The sequence below is a fragment of the Schistocerca americana genome, chromosome 11, assembly GCF_021461395.2.
Source record: "Schistocerca americana isolate TAMUIC-IGC-003095 chromosome 11, iqSchAmer2.1, whole genome shotgun sequence".
Taxonomy (NCBI): Eukaryota; Metazoa; Arthropoda; class Insecta; order Orthoptera; family Acrididae; genus Schistocerca; species Schistocerca americana.
The window spans coordinates 171,561,820-171,580,651 of record NC_060129.1 but is presented as its reverse complement, the minus strand read 5'-3'; the positions used below and the strand labels follow the sequence as shown (position 1 = coordinate 171,580,651).

The 18,832-nt window shown below is 44.6% G+C and overlaps 1 protein-coding gene across 1 annotated transcript in view; it reads right to left on the bottom strand.

Annotated features, from left to right (window-relative positions):
- Positions 1 to 18,832, bottom strand: part of LOC124553484 — a 109,237-nt gene that overhangs the window by 50,353 nt on the left and 40,052 nt on the right. Inside the window, exon 2 of the mRNA XM_047127340.1 lies at positions 3,895 to 4,492. Coding sequence (XP_046983296.1) covers positions 3,895 to 4,481 — 587 coding nt within the window. The 5' untranslated portion in view covers positions 4,482 to 4,492. The remainder of the gene's footprint in view (positions 1 to 3,894; positions 4,493 to 18,832) is intronic.

Below are 18,832 nucleotides of genomic sequence, written 5' to 3'. Positions count from 1 at the left end.
CCTTTCAGTGTTCAGTCTGGAGCATAGCCCCCCCTTATACAGTTCCTCCATGATCCCCTATTCAGTGCTAACATTGGTGCCTCTTCTGATGTTAAACCTATTACTTTAAAATCATTCTTAACCGAATCCAGGTACCGTCTCCTCGGTCTGCCCCGACTCCTCCTACCCTCTACTGCTGAATCCATGAGTCTCTTGGGTAACCTTGCTTCCCCCATGCGTGTAACATGACCCCACCATCTAAGCCGGTTCGCCCTGACTGCTACATCTATAGAGTTCATTCCCAGTTTTTCTTTGATTTCCTCATTGTGGACACCCTCCTGCCATTGTTCCCATCTACTAGTACCTGCAATCATCCTAGCTACTTTCACATCCGTAACCTCAACCTTGTTGATAAGGTAACCTGAATCCACCCAGCTTTCGCTCCCATACAACAAAGTTGGTCGAAAGATTGAACGGTGCACAGATAACATAGTCTTGGTACTGACTTCCTTCTTGCAGAAGAGAGTAGATCGTAGCTGAGCACTCACTGCATTAGCTTTGCTACATCTCGCTTCCAGTTCTTTCACTATGTTGCCATCCTGTGAGAATATGCATCCTAAGTACTTGAAACCGTCCACCTGTTCTAACTTTGTTCCTCCTATTTGGCACTCAATCCGTTTATATTTCTTTCCCACTGACATTACTTTCGTTTTGGAGATGCTAATCTTCATACCATAGTCCTAACATTTCTGATCTAGCTCTGAAATATTACTTTGCAAACTTTCAATCGAATCTGCCATCACAACTAAGTCATCCGCATATGCAAGACTGCTTATTTTGTGTTCACATATCTTAATCTCACCCAGCCAGTCTATTGTTTTCAACATATGATCCATAAATAATAAGAACAACAGTGGAGACAGGTTGCAGCCTTGTCCTACCCCTGAAACTACTCTGAATCATGAACCCAACGTCTCCTATTCCATAATCATGTAGAACAGACAATAACTTCCTCCTAGGAACCCGGTCATATGCCTTTTCTAGATCTATAAAGCATAGATACAATTCCCTGTTCCACTCATAACACTTCTCCATTATTTGCCGTAAGCTAAAGATATCTGGTCCTGACAACCTCTAAGAGGCCTAAACCCACACTGATTTTCATCCAATTGCTCCTCAACTAATACTTGCACTTTCCTTTCAACAATACCTGAGAAGATTTTACCCACAATGCTGATTAAAGAGATACCTCTGTAGTTGTTACAATCTTTTCTGTTTCCATGTTTAAAGATTGGTGTGATTACTACTTTTGTCCAGTCTGATGGAACCTGTCCCGACTCCCAGGCCATTTCAATTATCCTGTGTAGCCATTTAAGACCTGACATTCCACTGTATTTGATGAGTTCCGACTTAATTTCATCCACCCCAGCTGCTTTATTGCACTGCAATCTATTGACCATTTTCTCCACTTCCTCAAACGTGATCCTATTTCCATCATCATTCCTATCCCATTCTACCTCGAAATCTGAAACATTACTGATCGTATTTTCACCTACATTGAGCAACTCTTCAAAATATTCCCTCCATCTGCCCAAGGCATCCACAGGATTCACCAGCAGTTTTCCTGACCTGTCCAAAATACTTGTCATTTCCTTCTTAGCTTCCTTTCAAAGACTGCTAATTACACTCCAGAATGGTTTTCCAGCAGCTTGACCCAATGTCTCCAACCTGTTTCCAAAGTCTTCCCAAGATTTCTTCTTGGATGCTGCAATTATCTGTTTGGCTTTGTTTCTTCAACATAACTTTCTCTGTCTACCTGGGTTCTGGTATGTAGCCATTTTTTATACGCCTTCTTTTTCCTTTTACAGGCTGCCTTGACTGTGTCATTCCACCAAGCTGTTTGCTTCCTCCTACTTTTACACACTACTGTTCCAAGACATTCTTTAGCCACTTCTAGTACTGCGTCCCTGTACCTTGTCCATTCCTTTTCCAATGACTGTAATTGACTACATTCAACTAACTGGTACCTTTCTGAGATCGCTGTTATGTACTTTTGCTTGATTTCCTTACCGTGAAGTTTCTCCACTCTTATCCTCCTACATATGGAGCTGACCTCCTGCACTTTTGGCCTCACAATCCCAATTTCACTGCAGATTAAATAATGATCAGTGTCATCAAAGAATCCCCTGAATACACGAGTGTCCCTCACAGCCTTCCTGAATTCCTGATCTGTTATTATATAGTCAATGACAGATCTGGTTCCCCTGCCTTCCCAAGTATACCGGTGAATGTTCTTATGTTTAAAAAAGGAGTTTGTGATTACTAAGCCCATACTGGCACAGAAATCCAAGAGTTATTTCCCGTTCCTGTTGGCCTCCATATCCTCTCCAAATTTACCCATAACCTTTTCATACCCTTCTGTTCAATTTCCAATCCTAGCGTTAGAATCACCCATGAGCAGAACACTGAAATACTGCATAAGTATTAAAATCTAAATGAAAAATAAATGATCACTTATCAGTGTTAGTGGCTATTAGACTTGTATGAACATATGTAACTGTAAGATGGTGCAGAAAAATGGTAACTCTGGTCGCACAGCCACTTTAAGCATCACAGACTATCAGAGGTGGAACAGCAACAACAATGGATGGGATAGATAATGTCATAAGGTGTGCCACAGGAGAATGGAAGCCTGTAGTGTTCACTGGGTGGCTTTAGTAAAGCCATAGATCCACTGAAACACACACACACACACACACACACACACACACACACACACACACACACACACAGGGGTGGACACCTGTTTGTCGAATACACAGTAAAGCACGGTATTCTGTGTGTCACAGAAGGGAACGTATCCAAGCACTGCGTGAGCTTTATGTAATGCTGAGTACAGAGGCGAACAAAATGAGGTGGGAAGACTCAACTTTATGGGACCAGCTGGAACTGCGCTGCAAGAGGTGTGAGCAGTCAGCCACTGGGGCACCGATGCTTACTTCACCTGGTTTTCTGAACATCTTCCATACAAGCCCTCCCAGCAGAGCATTCTTTTATATTATGTGCCTTTAGAGCAATTAACATCTTCCGTGTACTGTCTGGATTTGGAGAGAACTAAGAATTATCTTGGAATAGTTACTGGCATATGGCTTGCACGTGGAAAGAAAGTGACAGACAACTATGTAACAGCCAAAGCTGTAATACTAAGGTGTGAATAACGATTACTCGGATAGTCTCCTTTACTACACAAAGAAAATTCCACAGGTCAACATCAGCAATATAAAATTGTAGATAAGTTGCCGCCCTCCTCTAATCATTCTGCAGTACACTACCTTGCTCGAGGTGTCGGCTGTAAGTGACTTACTCGGTCATCATCTTCATGCAGTGAGGCACTATTCAAAGGTGTCTCATTGTCATCAGCCACAGAACCAATGGACAACTTTAGAGACCACTTCATGGGAACAGGGCTACAGCAACCAGTACAGGCTGCCGGTTGCAAACTACACCCGTCACTGTGTCTGAGCCTGTGCTGGGCAATACAGCTTTGTGTCCACAGCAGTCTGCCTCATGCTCTATTCACACAGTGAGTGTACCCTCTGTCATGACAGTTGATGCTAAAACCTAAACAACCACTTTCTGTATACATGTAGTTTAATATAATGCCCACAAACTGGCTCTTTGATGGCTTTTGTTAGCTAACATACCTGGTAATGAACACTGTTCAGTTTAGGGGTTCGCTGAAACTTCTACACGAGGGTAATGATAGCATTGTGAGCTATCGTGAAATGACTGTCTATGATGGTGTATTTTACAGCAGACACACGTCTACGAAAATTCAGTGGGAAAAATTATACAGTTGGAAATACACACACCTAGAACCGAGAGACACTAATCAGTCGGTTGTCTCACACTTACCTGGTTTGTGGTGGTGGATCATACAGCAATCTGCTCACTTCGATCAAGTCCTTAGGTTGATGAAGCATCGCATCTGCCCACCCCTGAGTGGCCATCACCTCGTGGGTACGTGCCTTAATAAATTCGATGGCGGTTCGCCTGAGGTCACTGCAGGAGTGGCGGACTGCGAGTACGGCTGCGGCCGCCGCGGTCTCGACGGTCAGCTGAGCGGCCACCTGCCGCTCGCACTCCGCCTTCAGCCGCGACGCCCCGTACTTATCTGCTGCAGCCAGCAGCTGGGGGGCCGTGCCGGGCAGCTGGGGGGCCGCGCCGGGCAGCTGGGGGGCCCGCTGGGTGTACAGGTAGGAGACCAGCTGCCTCAGCACCGGGCCCCCGATGTCGGCAATCCTCACCACGCCAGTGCTCGCCTCGAGGGTGTCGTGGGCGAACATCGCCGCGAACACAGGGCTCCTGTCCGCCAGGACGGCCCTGTGCACCACCAGCCGAGTCTCACCTGCCTCGAGTATCACCATGGCGTCGTCCCCGGCGTCCAACAGGTCCCCCAGGTCCACAGCCACCGTCTCTGTGATGTCCTTAACTGCTTCCATTGCGGACGATTCTGAAACACGGCAACACGGAGCAGCCCTTTCAGCATACAGGTGACTGATAATACTTCTACGAGTGACAGCCACATCTGTCTCCAGCGACAGTTGATAAATACAGGGTGAGTCACCTAACGTCACCGCTGGATATATTTCGTAAACCACATCAAGTACTGACGAATCAATTCCACAGACCGAACGTGAGGAGAGGGGCTAGTGTAATTGATTACTACAAACCATACAAAAACGCACGGAAGTATGCTTTTTAACACAAACCTACGTTTTTTTTTAAAATGGAACCCCGTTAGTTTTGTTAGCACATTTGAACATACAAACAAATATGTAATCAGTGCCGTTTGTTGCATTCTAAAATGTTAATTACATCCGGAGATATTGTAACCTAAACTTGACGCTTGAATACCACTCCTCTGTTGTTCAATCGTCTGTATCGGAGAGCACCGAATTACGTAGGGATCCAAAGGGAACAGTGATGGACCTTAGGTACAGAAGAGACTGGAACAGCACATTACGTCCACACGCTGGCACCTTTTTATTGGTCTTTTTCACTGACACACATGTACATTACCATGAGGGGTGAGGTACACGTACACACGTGGTTTCCGTTTTCAATTGCGGAGTGGAATAGTGTGTCCCGACATGTCAGGCCAATAGATGTTCAATGTGGTGGCCATCATTTGCTGCACACAATTGCAATCTCTGGCGTAATGAATGTCGTACACGCCGCATTACACCTGGTGTAATGTCGCCGCAGGCTGCCACAATAGGTTGTTTCATATCCTCTGGGTTGTAGGCACATCACGGTACACATTCTCCTTTAACGTATCCTACAGAAAGAAGTCCAGAAATGTAAGATCAGGAGAACGGGCTGGCCAATTTATGCGTCCTCCACGTCCTATGAAACGCCCGTCGAACATCCTGTCAAGGGCCAGCCTAGTGTTAATTGCAGAATGTGCAGGTGCACCATCATGCTGATACCACATACGTCGACGCGTTTCCAGTGGGGACATTTTCGAGGAACGTTGGCAGATCATTCTGTAGAAACGCGATGTATGTTGCAGCTGTTTGGGCCCCTGCAATGAAGTGGGGACAATGTTTCAAGCGTCAACTTTAGGTTACAATATCTCCGTGTGTAATTAACATTTTACAATGCAACAAACGGCACTGATTACGTATTTGTTTATATGTTCAGATGTGCTAACAAAACTAACGGGGTTCCATTAAAAAACAACGTAGGTTTGTGTTAAAAAACATACTTCCGTGCATTTTTGTATGGTTTGTATTAAACAATTACACTAGCCCCTCTCCTCACGGTCGGTGTGTGGAATCGGTTCGTCAGTATTTGATGTGGTTTACGAAATATATCCAGCGGTAACGTTAGGTGACTCACCGTGTACAGTCCATCCTTAGTCGGTTCCAGCAGTATCACACCCTTTCTGTCCGACTGATGCCATTGGTGAATAACAGCAGATCTTTAATAATACCATTTTCAAGCTTTACCTTTTCTTTCAGCATATTTCATTTGGAGAACAAGCTCCAGAAGCGGCAAGGACATTATTTCCATCTTTTTTTCTACAGTGCAATGTTATTTGGTATGGAAATGGTTTGAAATAGACGTCTACCAAAATACTAAATAGGCTGTACAGAACTATAGTATTACTCCATTCAACGACATGTTCTCTTTACTTCTCCTGTTATTCAGGAAAACAACACTGTTTTATGACCTGAATCTGTATTATTCGTCATTTAACAAGCAGTCATGCGTGTACCCTTGCAGGAGTTGCTTCACACAGGGGATGAAGCCCGTGCGTCGGGAGACTGACGTGCGTTCACAGTGAAAGGTCGTGAAGTGGGTTCAGCCGAGTACGTAGTTCAAATTGTCATCCACCAGGGTACAGTAGCGGACAGACACATTCAAGAAACAGTGAATTGTACTGTTTATTTCTTGAAGGATTTTTCTTTTATGGTTGTACAGTTTTGTGTATGTTTTTAGTAGTGTGGATGATGTGTGAATGTGGTCTAAAGTAAATATGTAGATCACTGTTATAGTGACAAACGCCGTACGAAGTAACGTGAGAAATTTTTAATACACTGTGAATTAAGACGACGGGGAATTTTGTATTATAGTGTGTCAAGTATGTTTATGGTAAAGGGAAGCTAATTTCAGTGTAAATGTAAACAGTTAATAATGTAAAGTATAAATAAAGTATCAGAATGTCAAATATTTTGGAAAAAAGTACAGTTCGAGTGTGTTGTTTATTGATTTGTTAGTCATGAAAAAAGCGCGCTAACACAGGAGAATAATATTTTTGTATTGGCCTTAATGCAGACTGAGCAATCACAACAGAGTATTCTTCACGCATCTCTTCTCTTGCAAATGGAGAATGCTTACACCAATCCAAGAAGTCAGATCCCAGCCTTTCAATGGTACGGTCGTGTGTAGTATGAGCTCCGAAGGAAGTAGTTGTTTGCCAGTTTCATGTCTACATGTGCTACATGTCTCAAAAGTGCTTTACAGTTAAGGTAAATAAATTCATTCATAGCGGCATCAACGAGCAGCAATACGGCAGGGCAGCGCTACCAACTTACACGACAAGCGGGGACCCTGAAACTGGGACGGCGGCAGACGGAGGAGGTCTGACACTCAGTTTCTGCACGCCGAGGCTGCAGCATTCGACGAAAGATGAGTTTGTTAGAACTGTTTTGTGTGTGTGTGTGTGTGTGTGTGTGTGTGTTTGTGTGTGTGTGTGTGTGTGTGTGCGCGAGCTGCAGACTGAGTAACATGGTAAGTGATAAAGATTTTGTAAATACGAAAAAAGAAGGATTCTCATTCAGTGGAAGTGCTTCACAAACTAGCACGCTTGAACAGAGAGGAGTAGATGTTAAAGTAAAAGAGGAGGTTTTTGAGGATGTTTCTTTGTTATTTACGGACGGTGAAGTAGACTTTGCTTCAAGTACGTCAGTTGATGTAACTAGTGGAGACAATGAAGATCCTGAAAGTCACATTAAGCCGGCCAGAGTGGCCGAGCGGTTCTAGGCCCTACAGTCTGGATCCGCGCGACCGCTACGGTCGCAGGTTCGAATCCTGCCTCGGGCATCTATGTGTGTGATTTCCTTAGGTTAGTTAGGTTTAAGTAGTTCTAAGTTCTAGGGGACTGATGACCACAGCAGTTAAGTCCCATAGTGCTCAGAGCAATTTGAAAAAAGTCACATTACGCATGAAATCGGTAAAAATCAATTGCATGATGACAATATTGGTAGTGTTACTGAATCAAATGTGGATACCAAATTCGGAATTGTACCGAAGGAAAAAGATAAACAGGGAACAGTAAAGCAGAAAATAGAACAAAGAGGATATGTTTGCAGCATTAATGGATTCTATGAAAGATGGACATACTAATTTGGCTGAAACAACTGAGCAGAACATCAATGGAAAACTTGAAAAGCAGACTGCGGTTTTAAAATATATGTGGGAAAATGATCTGAAGTCGTTAGAAAGTAAAGTGGATGGCAAAATTTCTGAAGTTGAGAATAACTGCCAACAATCCACTAGAACTGTAGAAAAAGAATTAACAGATGCCTTGAAAAAAGTTGCTATTGGAAACAAACAAAGGGCAGATGTGATAAAAGATAGAGTGCAGAAACTAGGTCAAAATAACGGCGGTAATGTGTGTGTGTGTGTGTGTGTGTGTGTGTGTGTGTGTGTTTTAAGATCACAAACTGTTAGGCAGTAAAATCAGTTCTGAATATGCCAAATGTATGACTGAAGTAAGAAGTGTGTCCGACTGAATGGGCGAGACAGAAGAAAATGTTCTTCAGCTAACTAACCAGGTAGAAGAGGTTGAAAATAAGTCTGGTGAGCACAGCAGTAGATTATGCCAAGTTGAAACTAACCTCAGATATGGAACAAACAGTAGTGGGTGTAGTTTTGTAGCAGCATTATCTGAAATATCATATGTCGCTAACAGGCAGTTTTGATTCAACAGAAAATGTACATCCAAAAGAATTTTGGAATGACTTCGAAGGAGTTCTACCTAGTTTGTGGCCAGACAGACAAAAAATAGGGTTCATTACCTCTCAATTCTAGGAAGAGGCTAGAATTTGGGGGGTTATTGCTACTAAACAGTACGATATTCTATATATATTTAAAGAGGCGTTTTTTAAAGAATTTTGGGGCAAGCAAAAACAAATGAAGTTGCTAAATAGCTTCTGGGCTAGGGAAACGTTTAATCCTAGGAAGGAAAGCTTAAGAAAGTTTGCGTTAAAATGGACGACAAACTTTTCATATTTAAACAACAAAGCCGAGACAGAAGAAATTGTTATGGGCCTGGAAGGTAAATTGCCCATGAACTGGCGAAACAAAATTATTGCAGCGCCTAGGGATGACGTTTATAAATTCATTGCTGTTTGGAGAGAGTTGACAAGTTGTTCCATGAGGAGGAGCATGCAAATCGTAACATCAGACCACCAAATAATGCAGAACCGCGGCAGAATGCAAACGTTAACAGAATTGGTGTGAACCCCGGAAACAGCAGGAGGTGGCGCTACCCAACAAATGATAGGCGAAATAATGGGGAGCAGGTGCTCAATTATCGGCCGTATTCTCCGGTGCGAGAGGATGATGATGCGCCAAGGTGACAGCAAATGGTGGTAAACTTAAGAAATGGTACAGAATCCGTTAAACTAAATGCCGTCTGTGAAAGGGCTAGCGTTTACAAGATGGGAAGTAGTAATTTGAACCCGCTAGCAAAACCCTTTGTACGTGTTAGAACTAAACAGGCTGGGACTGTGAGTGAGGAGCAGAAGAAGGTAGTAACAACGGACGAAACGAGCTATATACACATCTGTACATTTAACGGATATCTAGGAGATTTTTTGGACAGACATAAAATAAGCACTGTATTGCTGACGAAACGGGTGATGAATTAGCGGAGAACGTCCTTAGCAACCAAGTTGAAGTCTAGTCATGTTCTGGGGAAGGAATAAGTACAGAAGCTGCAGAATTATAAGAGATTGGTGATGTCAGTATAGAAGAAATACTATTGTCTATAAATGACATTTGTGAGGCTATAAGGGAGAGGCAGGAAAATTGTGACCAAAATGGCGGTCAGCCAACTAATCATGAAAGAAAGAGAGAGAGAGAGAGAGAGAGAGAGAGAGAGAGAGATTGGGGCGGTGGGGAAGGAGAACACGGAGAATGGCGAAACGCCGGAAAAAATTTTTGAGCTGTCATTAGTGAACAGAATAAATAGTATGGGGGAGAAAAGTGATGTGGGTAATTCTGCAAAAATCTGTGTAATTTCTGGAAACAGGGAAGATTTCGATAGAAGAGAGGTTGTGAACGATTTTTTGGAGCAGGGTTCTGACACCAGCAATGAAGGGAAGGTGTTGAGTCAGCCAGTAATCAGTCTGCAAGTGTGGAACGAAGAAGTGCAGTGCTTGGCAGATAGTGGCAGTGGTTTACGTGCTGTGGGTAAAAGTTTGTTAGGATCGTTGCCAAATAGAAATGAAGTTGTAATAATGCCAGTAACGGGGCTGCAGATAATTGTAGCTACAGGAAAAGTTGAAAACCTGTTAAACAGGAAGTTCTGTTGCGATTGAAAATAAATCGTGTACTCCATGACTTCCTTATAATCGCTGGTCTATGTATAAAAATGCCAATTGGCGTAGATTTCTTTAACCAGTACAAAGGGAGATTAAGTTTTAATGAAAATGTATTTTTTGAAAGTAATAGAAAATGACTTAACATTTAAACTAGTTGCCCATCCAGCGGAAATAGTAATTTTATTTCCTCAAAAATGTGAAGGCACGTTTTCACAAACTCACTTTGGACTAAAAAAAGGAAAAAAAACAAATGTGCAGGACTAGTGGTGTTTACGCTGACCCCCCCCCCCCCCCCCCCACACACACACACACACTTAGCGTTAAATGAATGTTGCTTTCGTTCTGTAGAATTTTACTCCTTGTTTTCCACATGGCTAATTTGCGTAACAGAAAAAAATGTTACGCGTAGAAAATTCTTTCTACATCTACATCCATACTCCGCAAGCCACCTGACGGTGTGTGGCGGAGGGTACCCTGAGTACCTCTATCGGTTCTCCCTTCTATTCCAGTCTCGTATTGTTCGTGGAAAGAAGGATTGTCGGTATGCTTCTGTGTGGGCTCTAATCTCTCTGATTTTATCCTCACGGTCTCTTCACGAGACGTACGAGGGAGCAATATACTGCTGGACTCTTCGGTGAAGGTATGTTCTCGAACTTAAACAAAAGCCCGTACCGAGCTACTGACCGTCTCTCCTGCAGAGTCTTCCACTGGAGTTTATCTATCATCTCCGTAACGCGCTAACAGTTTCGCAAACCGTCGACTTTTACACGCATGTTCGGCACAAACTGTTCTCCTGGTTCACCGATGACATTGCAATTCTGTCAGAGACAGCAAAGGACTTGGAAGAGCAGTTGAACGGAATGGACAGTGTCTTGAAAGGAGGGTATAAGATGAACATCAACAAAAGCAAAACGAGGATGATGGAGTGTAGTCGATTCAAGTCAGGTGATGCTGAGGGAATTAGATTAGGAAATGAGACACTTAGAAGTAGTAAAGGAGTTTTGCTCTTTGGGGAGCAAAATAACTGATGATGGTCGAAGTAGAGAGAATATAAAATGTAGACTGGCAATGGCAAGGAAAGCGTTTCTGAAGAATAGAAATTTGTTGACATCGAGTATAGATTTAAGTGTCAGGAAGTCGTTTCTCAAAGTATTTGTGTGGAGTGTAGCCATGTATGGGAGTGAAACACGGACGATAAATAGTTTAGACAAGAAGAGAAAAGAAGCTTTCGAAATGTGGTGCTACAGAAGAATGCTGAAGATTAGATGGGTAGATCACATGACTAATGAGGAGGTGCTGAATAGGATTGAGGAGAAGAGGAGTTTGCGGTAGAACTTGATTAGAAGAAGGGACCGGTTGGTAGGGCATGTTCTGAGACATCAAGGGATCACCAATTTAGTATTGGAGGGCAGCGTGGAGGGTAAAAATCGTAGAGGGAGACGAAGAGATGAATACACTAAGCAGATTCAGAAGGATGTAGGCTGCAGTAGGTAGTGGGAGATGAAGAAACTTGCACAGGATAGAGTAGCATGGAGAGCTGCATCAAACCAGTCTCAGGACTGAAGACCACAACAGCAACAAAAACTACGAAAATCTTGTTTCGCTAGCTGTCGATAACTCAAGAAATTAGTACCAATGGAGTCAAAAAAATAAGAAGGGAAGTATAAGTACTGATATATCGCCAAAGATAGAGTTCCCTGTGTTTACGAATTAGCAAAATATTCTCCTTGTGCGCTATCATTCGCCAACCTTTCGTTTCGATGTCTCGAGCGGTTTAGGAGATACGAGAGATGTTGCGCGTATTTCATTCTCGCGGGCGTGAGACTGGAAGTGAGCGCGCTACATAGGATCCGTTTTCTCGAGATCGGAGGCAGATAGAGACCTCCTCCCAAGTCTAAACAAAAATTCAGCATGTTGGCTAAATTTCAAACGCAACAACATATGGTTTAACCAAACGCAAAATCATAGCGACCCTTATTTTTCATTGCAGGCTTTTCGAAGTTTGCGTAGCGTCTTACTATAATGTGTATATCGAAATAAGTATGACAATTAGCGAGATGATGGGCACTTGGCCACGAAGCTGCCATATAACGCAACAAGCAAGTAAAAAATGAAATAATGTTACCGAGTAGTTTCTGTAAAATCGTTTGAGAAAGATTACAGTGTGCGCGCGCTTCGTTTCTGTCAGCGTGGAGCGCCGTCAGCCGGCGCGTGCAAAACACGTGCACGCGTCTCGACCTGCGCGCCACGCGTGATTCGTGCGCGTCGCGCTGTAGCGTCGTGTCGCGCCTAGGCCTAAAGACGGCCCTTCCTCAGCAACGGGCGGGCTGGCACCAGCGGGGCTCTGGTGCGAGTGTCGCGGACTCGGTGGCGGCAGGAACGCACTGCGGAAGCGTGGAGCAGGAAGGAGGACGCCGACCGCCAATCGACGAACCACATTCACCACAAAACCGTACAATTTGTGTTGTCAAAGTACGCCAGCATGTCAACAATTGTATTATTTATACGATCTGAAGGAAACTGTTGTTCCACCCGTAAACGGTAAATTTTAAGTGGTCCCAGTGTTTCCTGTTACGAATGTACCGGTATACTCTCATCTGCATAACTGTTAATTCGTTACATCGCCCCTTAGCCGTAGCAATCAAATCTAAACATGAAGTATTAAAAACTAATATTGCGATGCATAATGTAGCAGCAGTAAGTTACCACCTGCATCTTCAAACCTAAGGCCACTTTACGGTGTGTGGTGGAGGGTATTTCGTGCACCGAGGCCATTCTACTCTGCGCCTCGCTGGCTTCCCGCCCACCCCCGCCGACTATCGCCAGCGTGACGTCACCTCCCGCCGCTGCCGACCCTGGACTGGCGACACGCACTTATCTGCACCCACCGCGCGGACGCCCGCTTCCTGCCGACAAACCGCAGTGCCGCAGTGCAAGCGCGTCTCCTCGACGCTTTCAGGCCTGCGGCGAAATGAGCGAGACGAGAAAATTCGAGAAACTGCAGCCTACACACGGGCTTACCGACGACGACGCCAGCCACGTACCACTCGCGAGCGGCACAGCCAAGGCGGATGGGAGCAGTCAGTGGTACCCTCTGCCACACACTGCCACGCGGCTTGCCGGCACGTACATACAGACTTAGGTGTTAAAGTTTGCTGAAAGTCCTACAGCGGCATGAGGTACAGTGCAGAGGTCTCACAAGTCACATCCAGTATAAACCCCACGCCACGCCCGATTCTGTCGAGACTACAAACTCGCACTTATACTACACGTGTAATCTATTACTTTACAAATGCGCCACTGTCTCTGTTGAAACTTTGTTGCAAGTTCCCAAGTGCTGTCATTCCCAGACAATGGACGAACGTATCGTGGGTTGTTTGGGCTCCACGAGATGCGATGGCAATCTCCGTATCTGTCTCGTTCAGCGTAATACTTGTCTCGCTGTAAGAGGGCTTTAAACACAAGTTTGTACCTCTTAGCGAGCAGTTTACGCGGATAACAGAGTGAAATACTGAGAATAAAATTTTTGTTGCCTTCAGAAGTCGTTTGAGGAGCCTTATTTAACGAAATAGGTTCACCTACGTAACTATTTGTAAGAGGCTTGTACAGACGACGTGGGCCATTTCTAGTTTGATGTAGGCTTGTCGATATAAACGAATTTTATTTTGTCAAGACGGAGTCCGAAGTATCCTACTTACTTCACAAGAGTACTTTCAGTCACAGTTTCACTTCTGAACATGGAATAAAATTTCCAGAGTGAAATTTTCGCTCTGCAGCGGAGTGTGCACTGATATTGAACTTCTTGGAAGATTAAAACTGGGTGCCCGACCGAGGCTCGAACTCCCGACCTTTGCCTTTCGCGAGCAAGTGCTCTACCACTTGTTTTTTTGCATTTTGTTCGTTGTTGATCGTTGTGTACGTCACTACGTCACTTGACATTCGGTCAGGTTCGTTTGTTGATCCTTGGACTCAGTTTTTTTATTACAGAGGCCAAACACCTCTCTGACCGAACACGCTGAGCTACCGTGCCGGCTTACCTGAGCTACCGAAGCACAACTCAAAACACCTCCTCATAGCTCTACTTCCGCAGCAGAGCACTTGCCCGCGAAAGGCAAATGACCCGAGTTCTCGACTCTCGGCCCGGCACACAGTTTTAATCTGCCAGGAAGTTGCGTGCAATAAAATTTGTTTCGCGAGAGGCCGTGTCTGAGGGAACAAGTAATTTTCTTTCATTTCTATTCTGTCACTTAGTAGCAAGCTGAGTTTATTGTACCTAAATTAGTTGTGTTGCTGCCTTTTCAGATCACTACAACGAAAAAATTTTTTTGTTTTGAGATTAAACTGAGTACATACTGTCAATTGTAACAGCTGTCTGTACTTTGCGGCTCTTTATACTGAATTCAACTATCAGTACCGGCAATAGTTGCAACATTTTTTGCAAACAAATCTCGCACCCTTCAGACAGCACGGGGCGACTGCGCGTCGTCCCCACCTGCTCCTGCGCCCACACGCACACTCGCCCGCCCTCCCGTAGGAAAGCGACTGAGCGCCGCCTCGCTGTCCCACAACCGGCGGGCCGGGCCGGCCCGGGGCAGCGGCTCTCAGGTCACGTGACCCCTCCGCCGCCAGCAACGCCACGACCTTGGCGCTTCGTGGCAGCGTTTCATTCCCTTCTCCCAGAAGCGAGCACACGCAACGCTTACTGCGACAGAACGCTGCCTAACGAATGAACAACTCCGTCGCTCGCTTCTCCCTACGTTCAAAAATGGCTCCGAGCACCATGCGACTTAACTTCTGACGTCATCAGTCGCCTAGAACTTGGAACTAGTTAAACCTTACTAACCTAAGGACATCACACACATCCATGCCCGAGGCAGGATTCGAACCTGCGACCGTAGCGGTTGCTCGGTTCCAGACTGCAGCGCCTAGAACCGCACGGCCACTCCGGCCGGCTTCTCCCTACGTCATCGCCTGTATTTTCCGTAGTTATTTTGATTTCAGTCTTAACCGAGAAGCTCATAGGTCACAAGTACATAACGTAATTAATTCGCATGATCTGGCCATTCATCTTATAGCGTTTCAGTTGACTGCCTGCTGCCCTGGTGTCCATGCAAGAGCTTAAAATTTTCTGTCTGCTCCTATGTACTGCGCAAAGTACGACGGTCGAAATGTTTATTTTGCAGCAGCAGTTTTTGCAGTAAGCGGTAGTAATATTTAACAGTTCGTAATAACAGTGTGTCATCTGTGCTGTGATTGGCTGAGGCAGAACACACTGAGCAGTCGTCGTATCCGGTTTCATACTATCGGCGCTTTGGTGCCACATTTGCTCACTTTGTATTGAAACTTACGTCCAAAGCAAAAAAGGCCACCGAACACTCGATATACCTGCGCAATTTCTTACAATACAACGGCGCAAAATAACCGAATACCAAAACGTCATCCACGTAAGCTGCAGTTACTTTAGGGTCAAATACCAAGTTTAATTTCCGCCGCTTCAGTGTAAGGCCAACACTGTGGATCACCGCACAAAACTGTTGACGTCATAGTACTTTTGTATAGTCCTGCCTGAAAAATTTCGTTCCAGAAAAGCCACGTTCATAAACTTTGGCATCAGCTGGAAACACTGTACTATTCGTCATGTAAAGAGTGGGTATTGCATCTCATACTGTGAGAACAGACCCTACCACACCAATTACTACACTTTTTTCAAGACCTTCCCAGTGACCTCTGCTCGTGTCGAGACAGTATTTGACTGCCGTGTCCTCTACAGAGTCCTGACTACTGGACCGGCGTAAGGGGTCGTGGGTTCTCTCCCAGCAGTTGCTTTCCTGCTCAGAAATCCGCGCCCCGCCGTGGTGTGTAAGAACGTGGCGGTATCTGCTGGACCGCGGCCACACAGGACGGGCCTGAGAATTATTTTTGCATTTTTCATTATTATTCACTATCGTTGTTGGTTCGAGTGTTTAGCTTTGCTACCACTCGTTCTCAGCCGACGGTAAACTGCTATAAAGATAATAAACATCAAATACAAATTTGATTAATAAAAAGATAAAAAATCAGCTCCTTATTCTCATATCAAGTAGACAGACTTTCACCCCAATTAATTCTGAGCCGACAGGTAAGACTGCGTACTTCCGCAGGTGATGTACATCGAAGATACCCCTAAAATATAGATACGCTTCTCGTCCAATTTCGCATCAAGAACTTACTTACATTTTACCATGCAATATGCAACAAAGTTTTCCAGATGAGTCATTCATATAATTTATGCCACACAACATTTTCACCGTGTACATGATTACGGCGCGATTCACTCTTAAGAGCCTGGCAGAAGGTTCATCGAATTACCCTGCGACTAATTCTTTCCCGTTATACTTTCCCAAGAGCGCGCGAGAAAAATGCACACTTCAAGACGACAACTTTAATTCTCTTGTTTTATTGAGATGGTCATTTCACTATGCAGCAAAGTATTCTTGTATTGGCAGGACAAAACTGGTGACTAAATTTCATGAAAAGATCTCGCCCCGACTAAATGGCCTTTCACTTATTGTCATCGCAACTCGCGTGTCATATCCGTGACACTTTCTCCCCTACTTAGTAATAAAAGAAAACAAACTGTCCTCCTTTGGACTTTTTCGATGTTCTCCGTCAATCGCATCTGGTAAGCATCCCTTCACCACAGCAAACATTCCGAACGAGGAGACGTCAAGGGATCACCAATTTAGTAATTTAGTAACTTGGTACAAGCGTGGTGTCGGCCGTCTCTCCAGTAGCTCTATTGTATCTACTAAGTGTTCTGCCAATAAAATGCGCTCTTTGGTTCGCCTTCACAACAACATTTTCTATGTGTTCTTTCCAATTTAAGTTGTCCGTAATGGTAATTTCAGCCGGTTTTGCATAAAGCTTAACACGTCATTATGTAGGATCAGTTGCCAGTATCCGTACAAACAAGTTGCCGTCTCCAAATCATTTTGCATTTGGTTTCCATGTTCTGCTGACCTTACCAGACGGTAAATGTGATAATTTTATACAGTCTAAAATGGCTGCTCAGATTATCTAGTAAAGCTATTACGTACGTCAGGAACGGCAGAGGACCTTCAACACTTCCTCGGAGCACAATAGATGTACCTTCTGTTTTACTCGATGACTTTCCTCGAATGACTACGAACTGCGACCTTTCTGCGAGGAAATGACGAATCCAGTCGCACAACTGGGAAGGCACTCCCTGGACACGCCGTTTCAAATGGTTCAAATGCCTCTGAGCACTATGGGACTTAACATCGGAGGTCATCAGTGCCCTAGACTTAGAACTACTTAAACCTAACTAACCTAAGGCCATCACACACATCCGTGCCCGATGCAGGATTCGAACCTGCGACCGTAGCAGCAACGCGGTTCCGGACTGAAGTGCCTAGAACCGATCGGCCACAGCGGCCGGCGACACGCAGTTCGATTACAAGTTGCATGTGAGGACCGCTGTCAAGAGCTTTCTCGAAATTCATAAATATGGAATAGATTTGAGATCCTCTGTCGACAACGCTCGTTATTTGGTGTGAAAAAAAGAGCTAGTTGTGCTTTACAAGAAATTTATTCTGAACAAATCGCTTTCTTTGAGGTAACTCATTTTCAAAATTATTCTGCAGAATGATTCCAGTGATGTGAGGCTGTTTTTCATCGCATTACTCCCATTTCCTTTCTTGAGTATTGGTGTGACCCGTGCGACTTTCCCGTCTTTAGCTACGTATGTTTCTTCGTGTGAGTGGTTGTACGGGATCCATCGGACGTGGCTTGATGCTGACTAATTACTTTACCAAAGTAGAATATTCAACAAGTAGAAGATTAATCACCTCTAAAGTATCACTGCACTGTAGAACAACGTCTGAAGCAAGAGATCAAACTGGTAACTGTACCCTTCAGCATCACTCAGTACGGCTGTAAATACGCATACAGAGGCCGGCAGGTTATGTGGGGGGTCAGCATGAAAATATGACCAGCGGCTGTCTTGAGCACCAGTGGGCAGAGTTCGGCAGCACTGTGCGACACGCTTCCGGCACGGGTGCGCCGGCCAGAGTGGTGACGGAGGGCCGACACCCGCCGAGGTTCCGCACCAGCGTTAGGAGGCAAACACGGCTCCACTGCAAAACTACGCGCGGCCAAAACCCCACAGCAGAACTAAATTAGAGTAAGGAGAGCCTTATGTGCAGCATTCAACGAATTTAGAAGGCAAATCCTGTCTACCAACTTGACAGGATGTACTGGTACCAGGAAGTTTTAGTCCCGCTTTAAGTGAATAAATAGGTCGAAACCATCTGTCCACCCCAACCCCCCTGTTTTACACTTCCCTCCACTACTAAATTGGGGATCCCTTGCTGTCTGAGAATGTGTCCTGTCAACTGATGCCTTCTTCTAGTCAGGTTGTGTCACAAATTTCTTTGCGCGGCAATTCTATTCAGTATCTCATTACTTACGTGATTACACATCAATTCTTGTGCATTCTTCTGCAGCACTGCAATCTAAAACCTTTGTTCCTTTCCTGTCTGAACGTTTTATCGTCGACATTTCACTTCCAGAAAAGGCTACACACTAATACTGTCAGGAAAGACTTCTTAATATTTAAATTTATATTCGAATTTTAAACATTTCTCTTCTTCGGAAACGCTTTTCTCACCCTTACCAGTGTGCATTTTATATCTTCTCTACTTTGTCTACCATCAGTTAAGCATAACTAGGAAAGG